Source organism: Oncorhynchus mykiss, chromosome 16 (assembly GCF_057628025.1).
Source record: "Oncorhynchus mykiss isolate SJ-2025 chromosome 16, ASM5762802v1, whole genome shotgun sequence".
NCBI lineage: Eukaryota > Metazoa > Chordata > Actinopteri > Salmoniformes > Salmonidae > Oncorhynchus > Oncorhynchus mykiss.
In genome coordinates, this window is record NC_143037.1 from 30,505,287 (window position 1) to 30,533,175 (window position 27,889).

The window sequence follows — 27,889 nt, forward strand, 5'->3', positions numbered from 1 at the left end:
AAGCCATGAGGTCGAAGGAATTGTCTGTAGATGATAACAAGACATCATAAAGTGATGAAGCATTCATTATACCTGTCGACTAAAGAAGTGTTAAAAATATATATGTATTTTAGTCCATTTAGAGAAATTATGTTCTTGGCTATTTGAGCTGGACAGGAATTCATCATTATATGTCATAATTTATAATATCAATACCTAATAATATAGTTTTTCACCAGTCTGGCATGGCGTGTGTCTACTGCTCATCCTAAACTAGAGACTGAACATAAATATATCCCAATGCCAGAACAAACACAACACTCCATGTTAACCCCAGACTAAAATGCCTCACACACACACACACACACACACACACACACACACACACACACACACACACACACACACACACACACACACACACACACACACACACACACACACACACACACACACACACACACACACACACACACACACACACACACACACACACACACACACACACACTGAAGGCCAGGTCCAGTGACTTTAATGAATCTACAACAACATTCGTACCTTTTGGAAAACCAAGAAGACAGTTTGTGTGTGATTTTCACATGCTTAGTTTATTTGAACTTGTTCTCAATTTGAGGCACTTCAGTCTTTTCCCCAGTGAGGAACTGCCAGATGCCTCCTCTGTAGTTCTCATTGCCCAGGGCGTACACGAAAACGTTGAAGGTGGGAGAGGTCTTTGCCAGAATAGGAGCCAACTTCAAACAGAAGACCAAACAGAGCAATGTCAATGTCTCAGTACAAGCTCAAGAAGAAACAAATGGTAAATTTGTGTCAAACTGTACAACAAGTTTGTTCAAATACAGATACATAAAGGGTTGAATGACTCTGTTGGTTGGAAAATGACATTTGGCACATCAGAGTTGTGAGTTTGATTCCTGAATGGGCAATACACTATACAAGTATGTGTTAAATGCACATTGCTTTTGGAACCAAAGGACCATGAGTTACAGTGCATTTGGAAAGTATTCAGAACCCTTGAATTTTTCCACATTTTGTTTACGTTACAGCTTTATTCTAAAATGAATGAAACATATAAAAAATCTTCTTTAATTTACACACAATACCTCATAATCACAATGCGAAAATAGTTTTTTTAAATGTTTGAACATTTATTACAAATCAAAAACAGAAATACCTTATTTACATAAGTACTTAGACCCTTTGCTATGAGACTCGAAATTCAGCTCAGGTGCATCCTGTTTCCACTGATTATCCTTCTACAACTCGATTGGAGTCTACCTGTGGTAAATTCAATTGATTGGACATGATTTGGAAAGACACACACCTTTCTATATAAGGTCCCACAGTTGACAGTGCATGTCAGAGCAACGTCGAAGGAATTGTCTGTAGATCACCAAGACAGGATTGTGTCGAAGCACAAATCTAAGGAACGGTACCAAAACATTTCTACAGCAGGGAAGGTCCCCAAGAACACAGTGGCCTCCATCATTCTTAAATTGAAGAAGTTTGGAACCACCAATACTCTTCCTAGAGCTGGCAGCCCTGCCAAACTGAGCAATCAGAGGAAAGGGGCCTTGGTCAGGGAGGTGACCAAGAACCCAATGGTCACTGACAGAGATCCAGAGTTATTCTGTGTAGATGGGAGAACCTTCCAGAAGGACAACCATCTCTGCATCATTTTATGGATGGAAGCCATTCCTCAGTAAAAGGCACATGACAGCCCACTTGGAGTTTGCCAAAAGGCACCTAAAAATGCTCAGATAATGAGAAACAAGATACTCTATTCTGATGAAACCAAGATTGAACCCTTTGGCCTGATACCTAAGCGTCACAGCCAGAGCCCTGACTTGAACCCGATCGAACATCTCTGGAGAGACTTGAAAATAGCTGTGCAGTGACGCTCCCATCCAACCTGACAGAGCTTGAGAGGACCTGCAGAGAAGAATGGGAGAAACTCCCCAAATAAAGGTTTGCCAAGCTTGTAGGTGCTTCAACTAAGTACTGAGTAAAGAGTCTGAATACTTATGTTAATGTAATATTTCAGTTTATTTATTTTTTTTATAAATTTGCAAACATTTCTAAAAACCTTGTTTTGCTTTGTCATTATGGGGTATTGTGTGTAAATTGATGAGGGGGGAAACAAGTTAATACATTTCAGAATAAGACTAACGTGACAAAATGTGGAAAAAGTCAAGGGGTCTGAATCATTTCTGAATGCACTGTATATAATCAAGCAGTGCGATTAATGACTACTATATTACACAGAAACCCTGAGTATTGCATTTGGTAAATGGAGTAAAAGACCGTTGGCATACACAAACTCATATGACCTTGAGAAGTCTATATGAAGTTTTCTGTCAGATTAGATGCGCTGTGTGCGTGTGTGTTGTCCTTACCATCCTAATTTTGGGAGAGACCAAGTTGGCATTCTCAACAGCAGCATAGAAGGCAAGGACTCCATAGGGTCCCCAGCAGAACAAAAATGTCTTCAGGGGAGTGGAAGTGTTAAACTGTAGAGAGATTGACAGTATATTACTTACAATGCCTTCAGAAAGTATTCACACCACTTTACTTTTGCAAAATGTTGTTGTGTTACAGCCTGAGTTTTAAAATGGATTAAATATGTTTTTTTTTGTCACTGGCCTACACACAATACCCAATAATTTCAAAGTGAAAATGTTTACAAATGTATTTAAAATGAAAAGCTGAAATGTCTTTAATCAATACGTATTCAACCACTTTGCTATAACAAGCCTAAATAAGTTCATGAGTAAAAATGTGCAAGTCACATAATAAATTGCATGGACTCTCTGTGTGCAATAGTGTTAAAATAATGTTTTATGACTACTTCATCTCTGTAGCACACACAGATTTATCTGTAAGGTCCCTCAGTGGAGCAGTGAATTTCAAACACAGATTCAACTACAAAAACCTGCAAGGTTTTCCAATGTCTCGCAAAGAATGGTTGGGTTAAAAAAAAGCAGACATTGAATATACCTTTGAGCATGGTGAAGTTATTAATTAAAGATACAGGTTGGATAAACAACATTGTAGTTACTCCACAATACTAACCTAATAGACAGAATGAAAAGAAGAAAGCCTGTACTGTCACACCCTGACCATAGTTTGCTTTGTATGTTTCTATGTTTTGTTTGGTCAGGGTGTGATCTGAGTGGGCATTCTATGTTGTGTGTCTAGTTTGTCTGTTTCTGTGTTTGGCCTGATATGGTTCTCAATCAGAGGCAGGTGTTAGTCATTGTCTCTGATTGGGAACCATATTTAGGTAGCCTGTTTGGTGTTGGGTTTTGTGGGTGATTGTTCCTGTCTCTGTAGGTTTGCACCAGAATAGGCTGTTTCGGTTTTCCACGTTTGTTGTTTTGTATTATGTTCATGTTTAGTTGCTTTATTAAAAAAACATGAATAGTAACCACGCTGCATTTTGGTCCTCCTCTCCTTCGACACAAGAAAACCGTTACATGTACAGAATAAAAACATTCCAAAACATGCAAAGGGAGAAAGAGAGAGCAGGGAGATGGAGAGAGAGAGGGAGAGAGAGAAGGAAATGTTACTGTTCAGCCATGAAGAGAACAAAAAAAGAAAGAAAAACATCTCGGATCATGGGGCTTACATGCATGTGACGGTCTGGTCACAAGCATGGGATAACGGCTGGGATAGAAACACAATATGTAGCTTACCATAATTTCATAATGAACTACATTCCGAGTTCAGCTCGTAAACAAAGACATCATGCACCGAAACAGGTACACAGAGAAACGTTGTTCACTGACCATTGAGTAATCCCATGTTTCATATTCATACTGCAATATACTTGGGGGTAACAGGTTCGTTTGTGTATGTGTTCTTTTTGAGTACACATGACAAAAAGATTGGATTGCCATGTGTACAACTTTTGTATCCATAAAGGAATGTTAATTACATAGTTTACAGTTTTGTAGACATTTCTAGTAGAAACCCAACACTCTGTTTGTCAGGGGAGTCTGAGAGGAGAGGGGGCTTTGTTTTTCCAAAATAGTGATAAGGTGATGTGTGGATTTCAGGTCTTGGATGTGTGTGTGTCTGTGTGTGTGTGAGAGAGACACAGAGAGAGCATGTCTGTGTGTGAGTGATGCTATTTGAAGGTTACATAACAGTAACAGTGCTGCCTTAGTGAGAAGAGCTCACGCTTTCCTGCAGAATAGTCACATTTGTGCTCCGACTAGCGCGGTCTTAGACCTAGCTACAGCACCATGAGTAAATGTCTTATGCAACATATAGAGGCAACCTGATTCAGTCCCTCCAGTCCCGCGGGACGTATGTATAGTGGCTTCCTTTACGGCACAGTGGTTGCTTTTCAAACCAACTCACCTAATCCCTTCTCCCGGGGGCCTTGATGCTCTACACCTTACATGGGCAAAAAACTAAATAGATTAACATTGGCACTATAGGGATTGTGCATGTTGACAGAGGGTGTTCTTTAATGGAAGCCTCTCCAACATAATCCAGGTAGAATCAGGAATTCCCCAGGGAAGCTGTCTAGGCCACTTACTTTTTAAAGTCTTTACTAACAACATACCACTACCTTTGAGTAAAGCCAGTGTGTCTATGTATGCAGACGACTCAACACTATACAACTTTTTTAATTAACTAAATAAATTATTATTTACAATGACGGCCTACCCCGGTGTATTGACGTTGGCCTGGGGGGTAGGTTTATGACAGTCATAAATACCTCTTCCCCCCTTTTTCCTCTCTCTACCCTACTGAGGTTACCCTTGGTTAACATAGAGATTCTGAGAACGTCAGAATGTGAGGGGAAATGAACTATATTCTGGTAATCCGAACAATTGAACATATGCGGTGGTACTTAATGAATATGATGTCAGTTCGGTTGTCATCTGAGACATTCTCATCAATGATAAGATGACATAAACTCTACAGTGGAAAGTCTACACATCAGAGTTATTGGATTCACATGGATTTGTTGTTCAATTTAAATGTTTGAATATGAAATTATTTGTGATGGGATGAAATGTGATTTTAGCTTTTAAAATGTGAGTTTTCATGTGTGGGTTTTCATGAGATATTGCTGCTCACTCAGTGGCCCGCCCACGTGAAGAGACAGAGGTTGTAAACCGTCTACCACACAATGACGTTACTACAACTTATCCAATTAACCACCAGAGACATTCTTCAAAGGACAAAGGACTCGGTTTGACAACACGGACTTCCATCTACCACCAACCTACTGAAGCGCAGCTCAGAGTAAATGTTTATTGCCCATTTTCCAAAGGGCGGTAATTTAGAATGCATAAGATACTGTATTTACGATAGCACAGCTTTTTCCCTTTGTTCCTCAGTCTCCCGCCTTTCACTCAACCCAGTCCCTTTTCCTTTGTGTAACAAGCTGTCATATCTGTTCCGCCCGCTAGGGACGTTTTCCTTTATGACGTAATTTGTAATCAAGTTATGATTAATTGTGTATGTGTAATTAGTTAAGTATTTAGTAAATAAATAATGAAACCCAATTTTGTATTGCTGATTCAACTTGTTAGCCAGGGTTTTTGCAGATAAAAGGATTTACAACTTTCAGATGAGACTGAATTAAGGTGACGATTGATATGGACGGCTATTGATGTAAAATATTACGAGGTCTTTAAGAGTTTATTCGGAAGATAACAGCTCTATAAATATTATTTTGTGGTGCCCGACTCTAGTTAATTACATTTACATGATTAGCTCAATCTGGTGATATTAATTACAGATCAATTATTTTATAGAATAGCATGTTATATCACTTATTCCGGCATAGCCAAAGACACGACACCAGCCAAACCGTAATGACGTTGGCCCAATTGTGTGCCGCCCTATGGAACTCCTAATCACGGCCGGTTGTGATACAGCCTGGAATCAAACCAGGATCTGTTAAGACACCTCTAGCACTGAGAAGCAGTGCCTTAGAACGCTGCACCACTCGGGAGGTACTACAGTGATTGAAATGACTGCTACACTTAAAGCGATGAAGTTAGTTTCAGAATGGGTGGCAAGGAATAAGTTATTGAGTGTAAGGGGGGAATTATTTTTTCAGTAACCTGGTTATATTATGAGCCTAGTTGGTTTAGCCACAGAAAAAGCCAGCAACCTTCCCGCTAGTCATGATTGGCTGAGATAAGTGGGCTGGACATGCTGAGAGATGAGATTGGATTGGTCTGCCATGTAGCAAGCACTTGTCTATTGGAGCTGGTCAGTATTTCTAGGTAATCGTGTCGAACAAGTTTTTTTTTTTTAAGTATTACGTAGTAAAACTGCATAAACCTAATGTCAAGTTAAAGTGTATTGTTCGCTAGCCAACATTAGCTGGCATGCTCACTAGCTAATGTTATGTGTATGCTCTCCGCTTTCTGGAAGACTGAGTTTTGAAATCAATGGAATTCGAGTATGACAGCTAATGCGATAGTCTAGCTAGCTACATTCAGATATTACACATTTCTAATTTTGACAGTATGGTTTAATTTCAAGTGTACTGTTAGCTAGTTAACATTAGCCGGCTGGGTCGCTATATATTGTTATGTGTATGATCTTATTCTTTGTATCTCAGACACATTTGCTTGGCTAGTTATAGCCATAGAACTGGTTAGTTTGCTACCTGCAAATTCATGCAGGGTAGTAACGTCATGAGTTGTGATTATGGTCCATTGTTTAGCTAGCTAGCTACATGTCAAGACTCCACTATGCAAGTCTCCATTTCAGTACAATGTCACTGCAACTGTTGTTAGACGTACTAGCTGGTAAATTCGCTCTGGCTATCTACTCCAATTTCAGACCATGGATAAGATATTGTAGCTTGCTACATTTTCAGATTTTACTCGTTTCTAATTTTGACAAAATATTTTTTTCAAGTTACAGTGTACTGTTAGTTAGCTAACATTAGCTGGTTGGCTTGCTAACTAACATTATGTCATGCGTTGGGATTCATTGTTTACCTACCTAGGTATCTAGCCCACATTTCTTAACAAAAAACTCATCTTAGTGTGCCAGAGAGCAGAATAACTGATACATTTTTTAATGCTGAACACCCATTGAATATGTCCGGTGTTAGTAAACGTAATTCAAATCGTAATTCAATTGTTGCCAGCAGCACTGTTAGAGTCACCAATGTTCTGAATAACATGAAAACAGCCTAACCAGCTCTGCTAGGGTGAGTAAAATGGTCAGAGTGCGGTGTTCTCTCATTATGTGTCTGGAAGTAGCTAGCTAATGTTAGCCAGTTAGCTTGGGTGCTTTCGGCTCAACCCTACTTATTGGCCTGAGTGTACAGTGTGCTCCTTGAATGCGAAATGCTCTGCATTCACCAACGGACAATCTGACTGCACAGTTGAAGTCACCAAAGCTCTGGATAACATAACAGCCTAACCAGCTCTGCTAGGGCAAGTAATGTTCAGCGTGCTGTTCTCTCTCTCTCTCTTAAATGTCTGGAAATAACTGGCAAGTTAGTACAGAACGCTCAGATCAACCCTTAAAGAGATGGGTGGGGCTAAGGCTTAAGAGGGTGTGAACAATGCTGAATGGGTGTACACAAAGGGCTCTCCAATAGCAGTACCAAAACATTAAAAGACAGTTATCAAAAGTTAGTTTACATGTTGATCAACTTTCAAATCAGAATTACTTTCCCATTTTTCCCTCAGATGCAGTGTATGATATTTCACTTTGTAGCTCTGAGTCTCTACTTTTATCCAATGTAAAAAAAAAAGAAGGAAATTCCAACGTTGCTCCAAAAGACCAAATCCAGGTGGTGAGTAACATGTATCAAAAACTAAAAGCATTGCATTTGAGAAAAATCATTAACTAAACCCTAAACCTCAACTAAATCTTGTAACATGGAAATTGAGCAAGTTGAGGTGAGTAAACTGCTTGGAGTAACCCTGGATTGTAAACTGTCATTGTCAAAACATATTGATATAACAGTAGCTAAGATGGGGAGAAGTCTGTCCATAATGAAACGCTTCTCTTTACAGCACTTTCAACAAGGCAGGTCCTACAGGCCCTAGTTTTGTTGCACCTGAACCACTGTTCTGTCGTGTGGTCAGGTGGCACAAAGAGGGACTTAGGAAAATTGCAATCAGCTCAGAACAGGGCAGCATGGCTTGCCCTTGGATGTCCACTACCGTTCAAAAGTTTGGGATCACTTAAAAATGGCCTTGCTTTTCAAAGAAAAGCTATTTTTTTGTCCATTAAAATAACATAAAATTTATCAGAAATACAATGTAGACATTGTTAATGTTGTAAATGACTATTGTAGCTGGATACGGCAGAGTTTTTATGGAATATCTACATAGGCGTACAGAGAACCATTATCATCAACCATCACTCCTGTGTTCCAATGGCATGTTGTGTTAGCTAATCCAAGTTGATCATTTTAAAACGCTAATTGATCATTAGAAAACCCTTTGGCAATTATGGTAGCACAGATAAACTGGTGTAGCGATTAAAGAAGCAATTAAAACTGGCCTTCTTTAGACTAGTTGAGTATCTGGAGCTTCAGCATTTGCGTCAGCATTTGTGGGTTCTTTCTTCTGAAACTCGTCAGTATTCTTGTTCTGGGAAATGAAGGCTATTCCATGCGAGAAATTGCCAAGAAACTGAAGATCTCGTACAACTCCCTTCACAGAACGCAAACTGGCTCTAACCAGATGCTGGCCTTCTAAGCAGAGTTCCTCTGTCCAGGGTCTTTTGCCCATCTTAATCTTTTCTTTTTATTGGCCTATCTGAGATATGGCTTTTTCTTTGCAACTCTGCCTAGAAGGCCAGCATCCCGGTGTCGCCTCTTCACTGTTGACATTGAGACTGGTGTTTTGCGGGTATCATTTAATGAAGCTGCCAGTTGAGGACTTGTTTCTCAAACTAGACACTAATGTACTCGTCCTCTTGCTCAGTTGTGCACCTGGGCCTCCCACTCCTCTTTCTATTGCTTGGAAGGCAGCCACGGTTCGTCCTTTATTTAAAGAGGGAGATCAAGCTGATCATGACTGTTAAAGGCCTATCTCTAATTTACCCTGTTCATCAAAAGTGTTCGAAAAACTTGTCAATAATCAACTGACTGGCTTTCATGATGTCTATAGTATTCTCTCTGGTATGCAATCTGGTTTCCACTCAGGTCATGGATTTGTCACTGCAACCTTAAAAGGTCCTCAATGATGTCACAATTGCCCTTGATTATAAGGAATGTTGTGCTGATATTTATATTGACTTGGTCAAAGTTTTTGATACTGTAAACCATTCCAGTCTTGTTGGCCGGCTAAGGAGTATTGGTGTCTCTGAGGGGTCATGGGGCTGGTTTGCTGACTACCTCTCTCAAACAGTGTATAAAGTCAGAACATCTGTTGCCTCAGCCACTGCCTGTCACCAAGGGAGTACCCCAAGGTTCGATCCTAGGCCCCACTCTGTTCTCAATTTACATCAACAACATAGCTCAGGCAGTAGGAAGCTCTCTCATCCATGTATTGTCTTATACTCAGCTGGCCCCTCCCCAGATTTTGTGTTAAAGGCTCTACAACAAAGCTTTCTTACTGTCCAACAAGGTTTCTCTGCCCTTAACTTTGTTCTGAACACCTCCAAAACAAAGGTAATGTGGTTGGGAAAGAAGAATGCCTCTCTCCCCACAGGTGTGATTATTACCTCTGAGAGTTTAGAGCTTGAGGTAGTCACCTCCTACAAGTAATTGAGAGTATGGCTAGACGGAACACTGTCCTTCTCTCAGCACATATCAAAGCTGCAAGCTAAAGTTAAATCTAGACTTGGTTTCCTCTATCGGAATCGCTCCTCTTCCACCCCGCCTGCCAAACTAACCATGATTCAGATGACCATTCTACCCATGCTAGATTACAGAGACATAATTTATAGATCGACAGGTAAGGGTGCTCTCGAGCGGCTAGATGTGCTTTACCATTCGGCCATCAAATGTGCCACCAATGCTCCTATACTCCTCTGTAAACTGGTCATCTCTGTATACCCGTCGCAAGACCCACTGGTTGGTGCTTATTTATAAAACCCTCTTAGGGTTAGGGTATAAAACTCCCCTTTTGGTAGGCCGTCATTGTAAATAAGAATTTGTTCTTAACTGAATTGCCTAGTAAAATAAAGGTCAAATAAAAAGAGTAGCTGCTGCCTTGGCATGGGGATCCATAATAAATACAAATAAAAATAAAGTATTGGAATAGGGCTTAGCCACGAATGAAAATAATTGCAGACATGCTTCTTACCCTGGGGTTTCCAGTCTTCTTGAATTTCTGGCCGATGGACTGGTAGGAGGACATGACAACAATGGTCTGGATGGCCATGTTGAAAATGGCCATGGGGATCAGGTAGGATGTATAGTTGCTGTTTAGAAGAGGAAAGAACACGGGATGTTATGAAACAAGTGCACCTGGGGAGCAAAGACAAATGTTTTACAATACAGAAATAGACAATACTCTACAGTGGCTGGCAAAAGTATGAACCCCCCTTCGCATTTTTCCTATTTTGTGGTTTACAACCTGGAACTTAAATAGATTTTGGTGGGGTTTGTATCATTTGATTTACACAACCTGCCTAACACTTTGAAGATGCAAAATATTTTCTATTGTGAAACAAACAAGAAATAAGACAAAAAACTGAACTTGAGTGCGAAACTATTTACCCCCAGAGTCAATACTTTGTAGAGCCACCTTTTGCAGCAATTATTGGGGTATGTCGGGGTATGTCTCTATAAACTTGACATCTAACCACTGGGATTTTTTCTCATTCTTCAAGGCAAAACTGCTCCAGCTCCTTCAAGTTGGATGGGTTCCGCTGGTGTAAGGCAATCTGGGCTTTGACTAGGCCATTCCAAGACATTTAAATGTTTTCCCTTAACCTTTTATAACTAGGGGGCGCTATTTTAATTTTTGGATGAAAAACGTTCCCGTTTTAGACAAGATATTTTGTCACGAAAAGATGCTTGACTATGCATATAATTGACAGCTTTGGAAAGAAAAAACTCTGACGTTTCCAAAACTGCAAAGATATTGTCTGTGAGTGCCACAGACTGATGTTACAGAAAAAAAACCAGATAAAAATACAATCAGGAAGTGACGCATTTTTTTAAACCGCCTCATGGCAATGACTCCTTATATGGCTGTGGAGGAGCTAGGAGTCAGCTTACCTTTTCCACGTTTTCCCCAAGGTGTCTGCAGTATTGTGACGTATTTGTAGGCATATCATTGGAAGATTGACCATAAGAGACTACATCTACCAGCTTGGTGTCCTCCGTCGCAATTATTGCGAATCTCCAGCTGCGTAAATTTTTCCATTTGGTTCAGAGGAGAAACCAAACTGCCACGAATGATTTATCATCAAATAGATATGTGAAAAACACCTTGAGGATTGATTCTAAACAACGTTTGCCATGTTTCTGACGATATTATGGAGTTAATTTGGAAAAAAGTTTGGCGTTGTAATGACTGAATTTTCTGTTTTTTTTCTTAGCCAAACTTGATGAACAAAATGGAGCGATTTCTCCTACACAAATAATATTTTTGGAAAAGCTGAACATTTGCTATCTAACTGAGAGTCTCCTCATTGAAAACATCCACATTTCTTCAAAGGTAAACAATTTAATTTGATTGCTTTTCTGATTTCCGTGACCAAGTTACCTGCTGCTAGCTGGACAAAATGCTCTGCTAGGCTATCGATAAACTTACACAAATGCTTGTCTAGCTTTGGCTGTAAAGCATATTTTGAAAATCTGAGATGACAGGGTGATTAACAAAAGGCTAAGCTGTGTCTCAATATATTTCACTTATTATTTTCATGAATAGGAATATTTTCTTGGAATATTTATGTCCGTTGCGTTATGCTAATTAGTGTCAGTCGATGATTACGCTCCCTCATGCGGGATGGGTAACTAGAGGATAACACTCCACAGTTCGCTCCCGCATCTCTCCCACCACAGAGGTCACCCGTCCATTAGACAGCCGTAGACAATGCATACCCTTGGCTTCACCTCTCTGTCTTTCCAAACGAAAGAAGAAGGAGCTGGAAGCATCCATCTCATTGAGCATGGAGAACCTAGCTCTTACAAGTGCTCCCTTTGCTTTAACCTGGAAAAAACTACCCAGGCCACTACGTAGTTCAGATAAAATTAGTCTGGAGGCCTTCATTGCCTTCCCCCACCATCTCTACCTCCATCTCACTAATACAATGATCTAGTTCCCCCAATAGTATCCTACCCTCTGAGAATGAGAGAGCTGTGTACTGTTGACAGAAAAGCAGAATTTGGACTTTTCCCACATCCCACCATTGACAGACTCATACTCCTCTCTTCGCTGCCCCCACCGTTCCCAAAATGTCTGGAAACCTTAACAAAAAGTGGCATCCTGTAAGAGCTTTACATTAAACTTCCAATAGGATGCATGCCGGGGCCCTGGTGAAATAGACAGTCAAGCCATGGTTATGTGGTGATCCGAAAACCCAACCAGTAGAATGGTTGCGCCCAACAGCCTATTGCTCAGATTCCTGGACATGTAAAACCTTCATCCATGTATCCTGTCTTGTGTTGGGATGTTTAGTTCTCCAAACATCCACTAGATCAAACTGATGACTGATGTCCCTTAACACTCCCACTGACACTGAATGAGGCACTTCCCCATTTCTGTCTTTCATAAAAATCCATTGTACAGTTCCAGTCCCCGTCAATCACCAGGTGCTACCTGTGAGAGTTCCTGTCTAAGACACCCAAATAGAACCCTCCTCTCTCTCCCTGTGTTAGAGGCATACACATTTATAAATGTGTAAATGTGTATTGTTGATTTCTACTTTTACAACAAGCAGCCTACCCCTACATACCTCCTTTGAGGAGCACATTTTTACAGACAGAACTGGTACAAACAGGACTGCCACCCCTGCATTAAAATGTGTCCCATGGCTAGACACATTTGCCCCTTTCCACCAGAGCCCCCAATCGACTTGTTCAACACATCACTATGCGTCTCCCGCAGAAACAACACCAGTACTTTTTTTGGTTTTACATATTCACCCAACACACTCTTTCCCGCATCCCTGGCACCATTTATATTAAGCGAGCCTACCCGAAGAGTCTCCATAAGAGGTGGGAGAAAAGCCAGCAAAGAAAGAGACCAATAGCAAAGCTCAAAAAGCCCCAGTGTCAGAAAGAAACTATACATCTAAACAGTGTCTGAAGGTAGACCCTTACGCACTGTTGTGACCCATTTCCTCAGCCTAAACCGTTTCCTGGATGCGAGGACACCATGCCCCTCGTTTTTTATAGCATTTGTACTGATCTTACAAACTTTCCCAGATAAGATAATAAGCCTAAAGATTAAATTGTACCCCTTGGTCTTATTCAGGAACCTTGTCAGTTCTCTCAACATGTACTTTGATCCTTCTGCTTGACTGGTGGACCCATTGAAGAGGAGTTTGAAAAAAATAACTCCGTATCCTCTTCCTCAAACTCACTTTCCTCCTCATCTCCATCTCCCATCCTGACCACCTGCCCATCCTCTCTGGTCAGGGCCTTCCCGCCAGCACCAGGCAAAGGTTCCATGGTGCCTTTGACCACATCCTTTTTCCTTTTCTGCTTGACACCCTCCTCCTCCCCCCTAGTCTCTTACACTTCCCCACTATACTCTCCTCATCAACTAGCATACTAGACCCAGCCTAATCTACACCACCCTCCATAGCATGACTACACCCAGCCTCAGCTACCCCACCATCTCTAGCCTAACTAGGCCCAGCCTCATTTACACCACCATCTCTTGCATGACTAGGCCCAGCCTCATTAACACCACCATCCCTGGGATGACTAGGCCCAGCCTCTGCTGTCTGCATCTCATTACCCCCTGCATGTTGATTTCCCCCACAAGGTGGCCTCACCTTGTCTACGGCCTTTATGATGGCACGCAAAGCTCTTATGCCCAAATTCCTCACACTTAAAACATCGTAGACTATCTGTGCTGGCAAACCCTGTGTAGAGCCCCTTCCTATGCATCACTTTAATGAGCTGTTGCTCATTGTTATTCAGAAGCATAAACACTTGCCTTTTTGCACTTTTTATATTATGTATTCTGCTTAAAATCAACCTAAAATTGAGCACATTTGACTTTTATTGCTTTATGTCAAAAAACATTGCAAAATGTATGCAGAATTTCAGAAAAGCTGCCGCAAAATCAGGCATTTTTGGCCGCAGAAATCCCAAAATGTAGAAATACCAAAATGTTCATAGATCCTGGAGGGACTGTTCATTACAATATTTAGTTGAGATATATGGTTTTGTGAATGATTTGTCCCAAATATAATGCTTTTAGTTTATGAAATAGTTAGGACAAACTTATTCCTTGCCACCCATTCTGGCCAGTCTCATGTCATCTCAAGCCAGTCTCATGTCATTAGTAAAGACTGAGAAAAGTAAGGGGCCTAGACAGCTACCCTGGGAATTCCTGAATCTACCTGGATTTTGTTGGAGATGCTTCCATTAAATAACACCCTATACTCTGTTCTGTTAGACAGATAACTCTTTATCCACAATATAGCAGTTGGTGTACAGCCATAACACATTTGGTTTTTCAGTAGTAGACTATGATCGATAATGTCAAAAGCCGCACTGAACAAAACAGCCCGACAATCTTTTTATCATCAATTTCTCTCAGCCGTCATTTGTGTAAGTGCTGTGCTTGTTGAATGTCCTTCGTGCTTAAAGTCTGTTACTGTAAAATGGCATTGTATCTGGTCAAACACCATTTTTTCAAAAAATTTACGAAGGGTTGGTAACAGGCTGACTGGTCGGCTATTTGAGCTAGTAAATGTGGCTTTACTATCTTTAGGTAGGTGAATAACTTTTTCTTTCCTCCAGGCCTGAGGGCACACACTTTCTAGTAGGCTTAAATTTAAGATATGGCAAATAGGAGTGGCAATATCATCTGCTATTATTGTCAGTAATTTTCCATCCAGGATGTCAGACCCAGGTGGCTGGTCAGTGTTGATAGACAACAATATACAATCTCTTATACACTAGATTAGGCCCAGTCTTTGGAACTTTGGTTTTCCTAGATACATCCGATGGATTTGAATACTGCTTTCAAACAAATTTCTGCAGCATTAGTAAAGATGTGATCAATACATGTTGATGATTTAATTCCTGTGTTGTTTGTAACTACCTTGGTTGGTTGAATGATAACCTGAACCAGGTTGCAGGCACTAGTTACAGTTTGAAGCTTTCTCTGGAGTGAGTAGCCAGAAAATCACCCAGAAAATATAACTCTATTGATTTCACACACACTATCAACCATTTCACACATGTTATCCAGATAACACCAACAGGCTCCCGAAGAGCTTCTATTCCCATGCCATAAGACAGCTAAGTAGCTAACGAAGTAGCTAACAAAATGGCTACACAGACTAAAAGATATATATCACTAGCCACTATAAACAATGCTACCTAATTTAATGTTTATATAATGTTTACATACCCTACATTATTAATCTCATATGTATACGTATATACTGTACTCTATATCATCTACTGCATCTTTATGTAATACATGTATCACTAGCCACTTTAACTATGCCACTTTGTTTACATACTCATCTCATATGTATATACTGCACTCAATACCATCTACTGCATCTTGCCTATGCCACTCTGTACCATCACTCATTCATATATCTTTATATACATATTCTTTCTCCCCTTACACTTGTGTCTATAAGGTAGTAGTTTTGGAATTGTTAGCTAGATTACTTGTTGGTTATTACTGCATTGTCGGAACTAGAAGCACAAGCATTTCGCTACTCTCGTATTAACATCTGCCAACCATGTGTATGTGACAAATACAATTTGATTTGATTTATCTGAGTGTACCTTTGTATTTTATTCTTATTTTTGCACGGTCTCTATGCACACTCACAGGGCCCTATACACTTCGCACACTGATACTTCAACACTCACTACATCATTTGCTCATACGCACATACATTTGTACTGACTCTACACACACCCACTCACATACAATCATCATATACACTGCTACTACTCTACATATATCCTGATGCCAAGTCACCTTACCCCTATACATATCTACCTCTATCACTCCAGTATCCCTGCACATTGTAAATATGGTTCTGGAACTGACCGTGTATATAATATGCTTACTTACATAATTGTGTTATGTAATAATTTTTATATTGTGTGTTTTTGTTCTACCTTGTTATTTGTAGTATTATATTGTTATTGATTACTGCAAAGTTGGGTTTAGAGATTGCAAGAAAGGCATTTAACTGTACTTGTGCATGTGACATTAAAAACTTGACACCTGAAACTTGAAACATGGGTGTCTTTGTCACCTGTCTCCTTTGCTGTAGTCCAGGGTACAGCATGTCCTGAGGGGTTCGTAGTCATACTCTCCCCAGCCGATGAGGGGCATGGCTGACCAGAAGGCGGTGAACAGCCAGATGAAAATAGCCAGAGTGATGGCACTGCTCCACTGTAGCTTTGTCCCTAATGAAAAGCACAACCATAGAAATACAATAATTATGATAGAATCTATTACAATAATCTATAGAAGCCATGGAAGTGGAACGATTAGACTAGATTCTATTTCCAATTGAAATGGAGAGGGAGAGTAAAAGTGTGTGCTATGCTATTAGAAACACACACAGTTACTCTCCATCATTCCAATGGAAAAATGAAATATCCCATCAGGCATATGATTTTCCAGGACTAGACATATGTACAGTGCATTCGGAAAGCATACTTTACAGCCTTACTCTAAAACGGATTAAAAATACACTACCGTTAAACAGTTTGGGGTCACTTAGAAATGTCCTTGTTTTTGAAAGAAAAGCACATTTTTTTGTCCATTAAAATAACATAAAATTAATTAGATTGTAAATGACTATTGTAGCTGTAAACGGCAGATTTTTTTAAATGGAATATCTACATAGGCGTACAGAGGCCCTGTCACGACATCTGCCAAAATCGGTGCCTCTCCTTGTTCGGGCGGTGTTCGGCCGTCGACGTCACAGTTCTTCTAGCCATCATTGATCCATTTTTCATTTTCCATTTGTTTTGTCTTGTCGTCCTACACACCTGGTTTCAATCCAATTCATTACCTGTTGTGTATTTAACCCTCTGTTTCCCCTCATGTCTTTGTCAAAGATTGTTTTTATGTCAGTGTGGTATATGTATTTGTATAGGTGTGCGATGGGTCATCGTAGTCATTTTTGTTATTTAAGTACATTTCGTTTTTGGAGTATGTTTAGTGGACTACTATTAAAAAGACTCCATTTGACTCTCCTGCGCCTGACTTCCCTGCCACCTATCCACACGACTATGACAGAATCTCTGACCATCATGAAGTCAACAGGAGAAGGTACTTCTTTCATGGAGGTGGAGGAACCCGTCATTGAACAAGCGGAGATGATTGACAATCTGAGCGCCGCCATGGATCGCTTTGTCCAGAATATGGACCGCTGGGAGAGACAGAGTTTTTCCAGCGCCTCCACCAGCACAACCGGGGTCTCCGTTGAACGCCTTTTCCCCTACTGAACTTAATAGGATCCATTTATCCCTACCTAAGGGATACAACGGAGATACTGCCAGTTGCCAGGGTTTTCTCCTTAAACTAAACTTGTATCTGACCACGGTCCACCCAGCTCCATCAGACTGTGAGAAGACTTGCGCCTTCGTGTCATGCTTCACCAGGAATGCCCTGTAGTGGGCCAGCGCTGTGGGTGGAGAGGAGGATGCGGAGTAGGACCATTTTGAGGAATTCACCCGCCATTTCAGGACAGTATTCGACCACCCACCCAAAGGCAAAGCGGCAGGTGAGTGCCTCTATCATCTGAGGCAGGAGACGAGGAGTACACAGGAGTTTGCTCTGGAATTTAGGACCCTGGCTGCCGGCGCTGGATGGAGCGACAGGGCCCTGATTGACCATTACCACTGTAGTCTACGCGAGGACTTCCGTCGGTGAGCTGGCCTGAAGAGACACCACCCTCACCTTCGACCAGCTGGTGGACATGTCCATCAGGCTGGACAACATTAAGGCTACTCATGGACGGCTAGATCGGGTCTGGCTGTTCCATCCTCCCGCACCCTCTCTCCCGAACCTAGGGAGGGATGGTGCGCAGGGAGACCGGAGGAGGTTCCCGCTGGAGCACCAAGTGTGGTCGCAGAAGGCACACTGCTGGTCAGTGCCGGGTTGGTTCCTCTGGGAATAAAGACAGCAGTCAGGGCACTCTGGCATCACCACAGGTGAATAGGCACCATTCTCATCCAGAGCCCACTGTTGCACTAATGTTTGTCTGTCACTTTTCCTGAGTTTTCCCTGCATTCCCAGTATAAGGCGCTAGTAGATTCAGGCGCGGCTGGGAATTTCATTAATAAAAGTTTAGCTCATAGTTTAGGGATCCCTATTGTTCCTGTGGATATGCCTTTCCCTGTTCATGCCTTAGATAGTCGACCATTAGGGTCAGGGTTTATCAGGGAGGCCACCGCTCCTTTGAGTATGATAACGCAGGGGGGTCACAAGGAGAAGATCAGTATTTTCCTTATTGATTCTCCTGCATATTCTGTGGTGCTAGGCCTACCCTGATTAGCTTGTCATTACTTCACTGTTTCTTGGCCACAGAGGGCTCTCACGGGGTGGTCGCGAGATGCCTCAGGTAGGTGTTTCGGAGTTTCCTTTGGTGCTGCTATGGTGGAAAGTCCAGACCAGGTCTCCACTGTGCGCATTCCCCCAGAATATTCTGTAAAAAGAGGGCGACTCAATTACCACCCCATCGACGGGGGGATTGTGCGATAGATCTCCTGGTAGATGCTGCATATCCCAGAAGTCACGTGTATCCCCTGACGGAGACGGTGGCTATGGAGACATAAGTCTCAGAATCCCTGCGTCAGGGGTACATTCAGCCCTCCATTTCACCAGTCTCCTCGAGTTTCCTTTTTGTGAAGAAGAAAGATGGATTGATTATCGAAGTCTCAGTAAAATCGCGGTGAAATATAGTTACCTCTTATTACTACAGTTATTGAGTCAATGCACGGGGCACGCTTCTTCACTAAATTGGATCTCAGGAGTGCGTACAATCTGGTGTGTATTCGGAAGGATGTTGAGCGGAAGACGGCATTTAGCACCACCTTAGGTCATTATGAGTACCTTGTCATGCCATATGGGTTGATGAATGCTCCATCAGTCTTTCAATCATTTGTAGATGAGATTTTCAGAGACCTGCACGGGCAGGGTGTAGTGGTGTATATCGATGATATTCTGATATACTCCGCTACACACGCCGAGCATGTGTCCCTGGTGCGCAAGTGTTTGGTTGCCTCTTGGAGCATGATCCAAATGTCAAGGCTGAGAAATGCTTGTTCTTCCAACAATCCATCTCCTTCCTAGGGCATAGGATTTCCACATCAGGGGTGGAGATGGAGAGCGACCGCATTGCTCCAACCACGGTAAAGGAGGTGCAGCGTTTTTTAGGGTTTGCCAATTACTACCGGAGGTTTATCTGGGGTTTTGGTCAGGTTGCTGCTCCCATTACCTCACTGCTAAAAGGGGGGTCGGTGCGCTTGCAGTGGTCGGCTGAGGCGAACAGGGCTTTTAGGCACCTGAAGACTCTGTTTACCTCGGTTCCTGTGTTGGCTCATCCGGATCCCTCTTTGCCAATCATAGTGAAGGTGGACGCATCTGAAGCTGGTATAGGAGCAGTGCTCTCTCAGTATTTGGGTACGCTACTGAAGCTCCGCCCCTGTGCTTTTTTTGAAGAAGAAGCTCAGCCCGGCGGATCGAAACTATGATGTGGGGGACCAGGAGCTGTTAGCTGTCGTAAAAACCTTGAAGGTGTGGAGACATTGGCTTGAGGGGGCTAAACCCCCCTTTTCTCATCTGGACTGACCATCGCAATCTGGAGTACATCCGGGAGGCGAGGAGACTGAATCCTCGTCAGGCAAGGTGGGCCATGCTTTTCACTCGTTTTGTGTTTACTCTTTCTTACAGATCAGGCTCCCAGAACGTTAAGGCAGACGCATTGTCCCGGCTATATGACACAGAGGAGCGGTCCATGGATCCCACTCCCATATTCCCAGCTTCGTGTTTGGTGGCGCCAGTAGTGTGGGAGCTGGACGCGGACATTGAGCTGGCGTCACGTGCAGAGCACTCTCCCCCTCAGTGTCCAGCTGGGCGTCTGTACGTTCCGTCTGCTGTCCGCGACCGATTGATCTATTGGGCCTACATGTCACCCTCCTCTGGTCATCCTGGGATACGTCGGACGATGCGCTGTCTTGATGGGAGGTACTGGAGGCCCACTTTAGCTAAGGACTTGAGGATTTATGTTTCCTCCTGCTCGGTGTGCGCCCAGTGCAAGGCTCCTAGACACCTGCCCAGAGGTAAGCTACAACCTTTACCGTTCCACAACGGCCGTGGTCGCACCTGTCGGCGGATTTTTTTTACTGATCTTCCACCTTCACAGGGTAACACCACGATCCCGGTCGTTGTGGATCGGTTTTCAAACAGTAACCAGCCGAGCAGAAGTGTTACAAAACTCAGAAATAGAGATAAAATATATCCCTTTCCTTTGATGATCTTCATATGGTGGCAATCAGAAGAAATTCATTTACTCAATAAATGTTCCTTTTGTTCGAAGAAGTCTCTTTATATCCAAAAACCTCCGTTTTGTTAGCGCATTTCTTCCGTAATCCACAGGCTCAAACTCAGTCAAAACAATCAGACAAAAAATCCAAATTGTATCCGTAAAGTTCATAGAAACATGTCAAACGATGTTTATATTCAATCCTCAGGTTGTTTTTTTAGCCTAAATGATCTATCATATTTCAACTGGACAATAACGTCGTCAATATAAAAGATAAACAAGAAATGCACATGCGCCTGAAAAACTCGTTAGGTTCCATTCGTTTAGACTGGTCTTACTCCCTCATTTATAAGAATACAAGCCTACAAGATTTATAAAGACTGTTGACATCTAGTGGAAGGCATAGGAACTGCAAAGGGAGTCCTAAGTCAATGGATACTGTAATGGCATAAAAAAACTACTTCCTGAATGGATCTTTCTTAGGTTTTCCCATGCTAAATCCGTTCTGTTATACTCACAGACACTATTTTAACAGTTTTCTATCCAAATCTAACAGTTATATGCATATCATATCTTCTGGGCCCGAGTAGCAGGCCGTTTAATTTGGGCATGCTTTTCATCCAAAATTCTGAATGCTGCCCCCTACCCTAGTGAGGTTAAATAGTCTCCATTACACTCCGTTTGACTCTCCTGCACCTGACTTCCCAGAATAGAAAGAGGAGTGGGAGGCCCCACGCAGAGTTGCAAAGAAAAAAACATATCTCAGACAGGCCAATGAAAAGAAAAGATTACGATGGGCAAAAGAACACAGACACTGGCCAGCATCCCGGAGTTGCCTCTTCAATGTTGACTTTGAGACTGGTGTTTTGCAGGTACTATTTAATGACGCTGCCAGTTGAGGACTTGTGAGGCATCTGTTTCTCAAACTAGACACTTTAATGTACTTGTCCTCTTACTCAGTTGTGCACCAGGGCCTCACACTCCTTTTTCTATTCTGGTTAGGGCCAGTTTGCGTTGTTCTGTGAAGGGAGTAGTACACAGCATTGTACGAGATCTTCAGTTTCTTGGCAATTCCTCGCATGGATTAGCCATTTCTAAGAACAAGACTAGACTGACGAGTTTCAGAAGAACGTTCTTTGTTTCTGGCCATTTTGAACCTGTAATCAAACCCACAAATGCTGACGCTCCAGATACTTACAGTAACTAGTCTAAAGAAGGCCAGTTTATTGCTTCTTTAATCAGAACAACAGTTTTCAGCTGTGCAAAAACATTTGAAAAGGGATTTCTAATGATCAATTACCCTTTTGGATTAGCTAACAAAACGTGCCATTGGAACACAGGAGTGATGGTTGCTGATAATGGGCCTCTGTACACCTATGTTGATATTCCATAAAAAAATCTGCCGTTTCCAGCTACAATAGTCATTTACAACATTAACAATGTCTACACTGCATTTCTGATCAATTTGATCTTATTCTAATGGACATGAAATTTGCTTTTCTTTCAGAAACAAGGAAATGTCTAAGTGACCCCAAACCTTTCAACGGTAGTGTGTGTGTATGTATATATAGTGCATTCAAAACTATGAAATAACACATATGGAATCATGTAGTAACCAAAAAAGTGTAAAACAAATCTAAATATATTCTACATGTGAGATTCTTCAAATTGCCACGCTTTGCCTTAATGACAACTTTGGCATTCTCTCAACCAACTTCACCTGGAATGCATTTCCAATGGTCTTGAAGGAGTTCCCATAATATGCTGAGCACTTGTTGGCTGTTTTTGCTTCACTCTGCGGTCCGCCTCATCCCAAACTAAAATAGCCCTTACACAGCCTGGAGGTGTGTTAGGTCATTGTCCTGTTGAAAATCAAATGATAGTCCCACTAAGCCCAAACCAGATGGGATGGCGTATTGCTGCAGAGTGCTGTGGTTCCCATGCTGGTTAAGGGTGAATTCTAAATAAATCACTGACAGTGTCACCAGCAAAGCACCCCCACACCGTAATACCTCCTCCTCCATGCTCTACGGTGGGAAATACATCCGTTCACCCACACCGCGTCTCACAAAGACAGGGCGGTTGGAAACAAAAATTTGGACTCCAGACCAAAGGACAAATTTCCACTGGTCTAATGTCCATTGCTCATGTTTCTTGGCCCAAGCAAGTCTCTTCTTCCTATTGGTGTCCTTTGGTAGTGGTTTCTTTGCAGCAATTCAATCATGAACACCTGATTCACACAGTTTCCTCTGAACAATTGATGTTGAGACATGTCTGTTACTTGAACTCTGTAAATAATTGATTTGGGCTGCAATTTCTGAGACTGCTAACTCTAATGAACTCGAATGAACTCTAATAAACTTAACAAATTAGCCAAAATTAGCTCCTTTTTTTCTTTTTCTTTTTTACAATTCTTGACATTTAATCCAAGTAAAAATTCCCTGTCTTAGGTCAGTTAGGATCACCACTTTATTTTAAGAATGTGAAATGTCAGAATAATAGTAGAGGGATTTATTTCTGCTTTTATGTCTTTCATCACATTGCAAGCGGGTCAGAAATTTACATACACTCTATTAGTATTTGGTAGCATTGCCTTTAAATTGTTTAATTTTGGTCAAACATTTCGGTTAGCCTTCCACAAGCTTCCCACAATAAGTTGGGTGAATTTTGGCCCATTCCTCTTGACAGTGCTGGTGTAACTGGGTCAGGTGTGTATGCCTCCTTGCTCGCACACGCTTTTCCAGTTCTGCCCACACATTTTCTGTGGGATTGAGGTCAGGGCTTTTTGAAAGCCACTCCACTACCTTGACTTTGTTGTCCTTATTAAGCCATTTTGCCACAACTTTGGAAGTATGCTTGGGGTATTTGTACATTTGGAAGACCCATTTGCGACCAAGCTTTCACTTCCTGACTGATATCTTGCTTCAATATATCAACAGAATTCTCCTCCCTCATGATGCCATCTATTTTGTGAAGTGCACCAGTCCCGCCTGCAGCAAAGCAACCCCAAAACATGATGCTGCACCGCCGTGCTTCACGGTTGTGATCGTGTTCTTCGGCTTGCAAGCCTCCCCCTTTTTCCTCCAAACATAACAATGGTCAAAATGGCCAAACAGTTCTATTTTTGTTTCATCAGACCAGAGGACATTCCTCCAAAAACCAGTCTGGCTTTTTAATGGCGGTTTTGGAGCAGTGGCTTCTTCCTTGCTGAGCGGCCTTTCAGGTTGTGTCAATACAGGACTTGTTTTACTGTGGATATAGATACATTTGTACCTGTTTCCTCCAGCATCTTCACAAGGTCCTGCTGTTGTTCTGGGATTGATTTGCACATTTCGCACCAAAGTACCTTCATCTCTAGGAGACAGAATGCGTCTCCTTCCTGAGCGGTTTGACGGCTGCGTTGTCCCATGGTGTTTATACTTGCGTACTATTATTTGTACAGAGAAACGTGGTACCTTCAGGCGTTTGGAAATTTCTCCCAAGAATGAACCAGACTTGTGGAGGTCTACAATTTTTTTTTATGAGGTCTTGGCTGATGTCTTTTGATTTTCCCATGATGTCAAGAAAAGAGGCACTGAGTTTAAAGGTAGGCCTTGAAAAAAAGCCAAAGCTTCTAAAGCCATGACATCATTTTCTGGAATTTTCCAAGCTGTTTAAAGGCACAGTCAATTTAGTGTGTGTAAACTTCTGACCCACTGGAATTGTGACACAGTGAAATAATCTGTCTGTAAACAATTGTTGTACAAATTATGCACAAAGTAGATGTCCTTACCAACTTGTCAAAACTATAGTTTGTTGACAAGAAGTTTGTGGAGTGGTTGAAAAACGAGTTTTAATGACTCCAACCTAAGTTTATGTAAACTTCCGACTTCAACTGTATATATCAAAAACGTTCCACAGGGATGCTGGCCCATGTTGACTCCAATGCTTCCTACAGTTGTGTCAAGTTGGCTGATGTCCTTTGGGTGGTGGATCATTCTTGATACACACAGGAATCTGTTGAGCGTGAAAAACCCAGCAGCAGTGCAGTTCTTGATACAAACTGGTGCACCTGGCACCTATTACCATACCCCGTTCGAATCCACTTAAATATTTTGTCTTGCCCATTCACCCTCTGAATGGCACACACACACAATCCATGTTTCAATATTCTTAAGGCTTAAAAATCATTCTTTATCCCGTCTCATTCCCTTCATCTACACTAATTGAAGTGGATTTAACAAGTGACATTAATAAGGGATCATAGCTTTCACCTGGATTCACCTGGTCAGTCATGGAAAGAGCAGATGTCCTTAATGTTTTGTACACTCAATGTATAGTTTGACAAGGTCATAACACAATAGAAAGTGTGTCAGTGTGGGTATAGCCTGCAGATTATGTCTTTGTGAGAGGTCATTAAAACCATATAGATGAGTGACCTCATAACAGACCAATAGACTCTTAGGCCAGATGGCCTTTTAGGATGCTGTGAGGCCCCAAGAACAGCTGCACACAAAGATTAGTCCTGTTTAGTATGTTTGTGCATTTGTTGTTGGGGATAGGTGTGTGTGTGTGTGTGTGTATGTGTGTGTGTGTGTGTGTGTGTGTGTGTGTGTCTATGGAGATGTATGAGACCTAAGAAACCTATGAGACTCATGTCACTTACTTGTGCAGTACTGGTGGTATCTGTCCCATGCAATGGCAGCAATAAAGTGGATGCTGGCGAGAGCTGTCACGAAACCCTGGAAGCCATGAGTCTGGCAGCCATCAGAGCCATAGGGCCAGTACCTGGAGAAGGGCATACAGTAGTAAAGAGGGGGAAAGACAATACATTAGGCCTTAACATTATGGTATTATTTTTATTGTGTTCAACAATGAATTGATAGACTGGTAGAGCACAATGTAACAGAAAACTGTAATTTATTGGTCATTTTTAGTGTTATCAACAGTAAAAATAAACTTTAAAACATTTTACTGCAGCATACTGTAAATGATGGTGCATTGTGGGAAAATTGGCATATTTCAAATGGTACTGTAGTTCCACCCCACAGAATGCAGTACCGTATTGTTTCGTTTGAGCCCTAAAAATCTTTATGACCATTAGGAGATGCATGGTATGTTTGTTTCTGGTCCATTAACATATTTTGAGGTGTACCTTCTAAGAAGCTATATTTGTTGTACCCATGAGTGAGAATGCTGTACCAATTTAACTCATATGTAGTTATAGTATTCTGTCAATTTAAAATGTGTAGTCATCAGATTGAAATGGCAGCAAGTCTCAAAGCTTAAAGTGTTGAGCATTATGTCATGTCTTTTTGGTCTGTTCCACCCTGTAGTCTCTGTTGGTTTGGAAGTCTTTGAGAAAGCCTCTAGAAGTGCAAGTGATTTAAAAGGCAAAATATGAAATAATATACTGTAATCACTTGTTATTACAGTGAAATACAAACTCTTCCCCTTAATGAATTTCCTTCATTTGGCCATTAATTAATGAATTAATTCATTCCGATTACGGTAGCAGTTGTATTTTTATAGTATAATATAAGCAAGTGTACAGTCAATTTGTGGTAGTGTACTGTGTGTCATTGCACAGTACTTGCTTTGATACTGTATTTATATTACAGTAGGTGTACAGCAATATGAAATACAGAATTTTACTCACCACCGAGATTGTGTAAGATACTGTCAAATTAATGGCAAACACTTTACAGTGCATAGAACTAGACTGCAGGGAAGGCCAGTGTCTGTTTATGATATTTTGCATTGGCCATGGCCATCTATTAATACACATTTGAAGTGAATCTGGTGCCTGTTTTAATCCTAAACCACCTAGACGCCAACCCAGAGCATCATCGTTCATCCCCCCCGATTAAAGAGTTCTAAATCCTCCGCCTTTATGCATCACAGCACAGTCCCCGGAAGGTCTGTTATGACTCTACCTCGTTGGTGTACTACTCTAAAACTATGCAGAGATATTGATTAGCCAATTGATTGGAATATGTCAGAGAGAGAAACATATTCTCCTTTGAGTTGGTCCGCTATGGTATTGAGAACCCCCAGTATATAATATTCCATATTCAATTCATGGTATTTTGCAGTGGCAAAACGTTGCAACAATGAGTCAGTGTGAGTAAAAACTGAATAAGGCGATGGAGAGGATTAGTATGCTATGTCACTCACCTCAGAAAACTGGAGAAAGCAGCAATGGTTGCGTTCGTAGAGATGCCCATATCGGCCAATGCCAAACTCAAGACTAGGAAATTGCTGGGGGTTCTCAGTTCTCTTATTTTGAGGAAAGCAGCGACTGTCACAGCATTCAGGAAGAATCCCAGAAGACCTTTAAGGGACACAACACAGAATAGGTTATAAACACAGTGGCAGTGTGCATAGCAGAGCGCATATTCCATGATGAGAAGTAAAAATGAAAAGTTTTCTTTTGAAAGGCTGTTTAAACAATACTAATGTGTTATTCCAGACTATTGAATGTAATCATGCAATTTTCTGGACAAAATCAGCATTTCATTCATATTGCATCAGGTCACATAACTGCGCTGCTACCACTCCTTGTTAAAGAGTGCGTAAACAGGCCACCAACCCTGAACACGGAGCATCAGGTCTAACATTGCATATAGAAGCATAGCTACCGCATTTATGGATGAATTCCATCACTCACCCTCCACTAGCAGACAAGATCCCAAAGAGAATACATCAAAGTCTGAGAAGCCATCCGGTAAAGGGTAGGAAGACACCATCTTCAGTGCGATTTTTCACACCAGTAAAGCGCAAATCACAGATCTACTTACTCTTCACTGTCCGCTTGCTTTACAATGTGCCTCTAACCTAACTGATCCCACTTTTAAAGGGGCATTTCACGTGAAAAGGCATGCATGCAATTATGTAAAGCTCTCTCACTCTCTTGCCCCAATCCGCACAAGAATGTATTAATGAACATAACAACACAACCCACTGTCCCCTAATACGTATTTACACACCGCTACTCTAAAGCTCTCTATTAGTTACACAACAAGCCTTTCTGTCTGTGTGAGACCACCGTCTGGAGAAGGATGACCTTAATGTCAAATGCACATGTTTGATGTAGTCTATACAACTCTGTTGAAAGGATGTTCTGTTACTAGTTACCTGTCCAAAATAACGTAACTTTTGGATTAGCCAAACATAATCGGATTACTTTCAGTTACTATTGGATCCCCCTTAAGAGGCATTGGAAGAAGACAAAAAGGATCCGTCAAACACATTTGGTGTGTCATCATAGTGGTCTCTGACTGGTGGTCAGACTCAC

At 41.6% G+C, this 27,889-nt stretch overlaps 1 protein-coding gene across 1 annotated transcript; it reads right to left on the reverse strand.

Moving 5' to 3' along the window:
* Nucleotides 1-566: 566 nt before the first annotated feature.
* Nucleotides 567-27,614, reverse strand: LOC110491798 (RPE-retinal G protein-coupled receptor). Its single transcript, XM_021565563.3, has 7 exons — nt 27,263-27,614; nt 26,770-26,926; nt 25,259-25,380; nt 16,369-16,522; nt 10,254-10,371; nt 2,394-2,507; nt 567-731 (listed from the first exon to the last, which is right to left on the reverse strand). The coding sequence occupies exons 1-7, from the start codon at nt 27,339-27,341 to the stop codon at nt 588-590; spliced, it is 888 nt and encodes a 295-aa protein (XP_021421238.1). The 5' UTR covers nt 27,342-27,614; the 3' UTR covers nt 567-587.
* Between the last annotated feature and the right edge of the window lie 275 nt (nt 27,615-27,889).

What these genes read in the sequence shown, in the direction of transcription:
- LOC110491798 (XM_021565563.3), bottom strand. Translation starts at nt 27,341, where the DNA reads ATGGTGTCTTCCTACCCTTTACCGGATGGCTTCTCAGACTTTGATGTA. An exon ending in GCTTTCTCCAGTTTTCTGAG is followed by an intron (nt 25,381 to 26,769) that starts GTGAGTGACATA and finishes GCCCTTCTCCAG; the next exon opens with GTACTGGCCCTATGGCTCTG. An exon ending in ATACCACCAGTACTGCACAA is followed by an intron (nt 16,523 to 25,258) that starts GTAAGTGACATG and finishes GCTTTTCATTAG; the next exon opens with GGACAAAGCTACAGTGGAGC.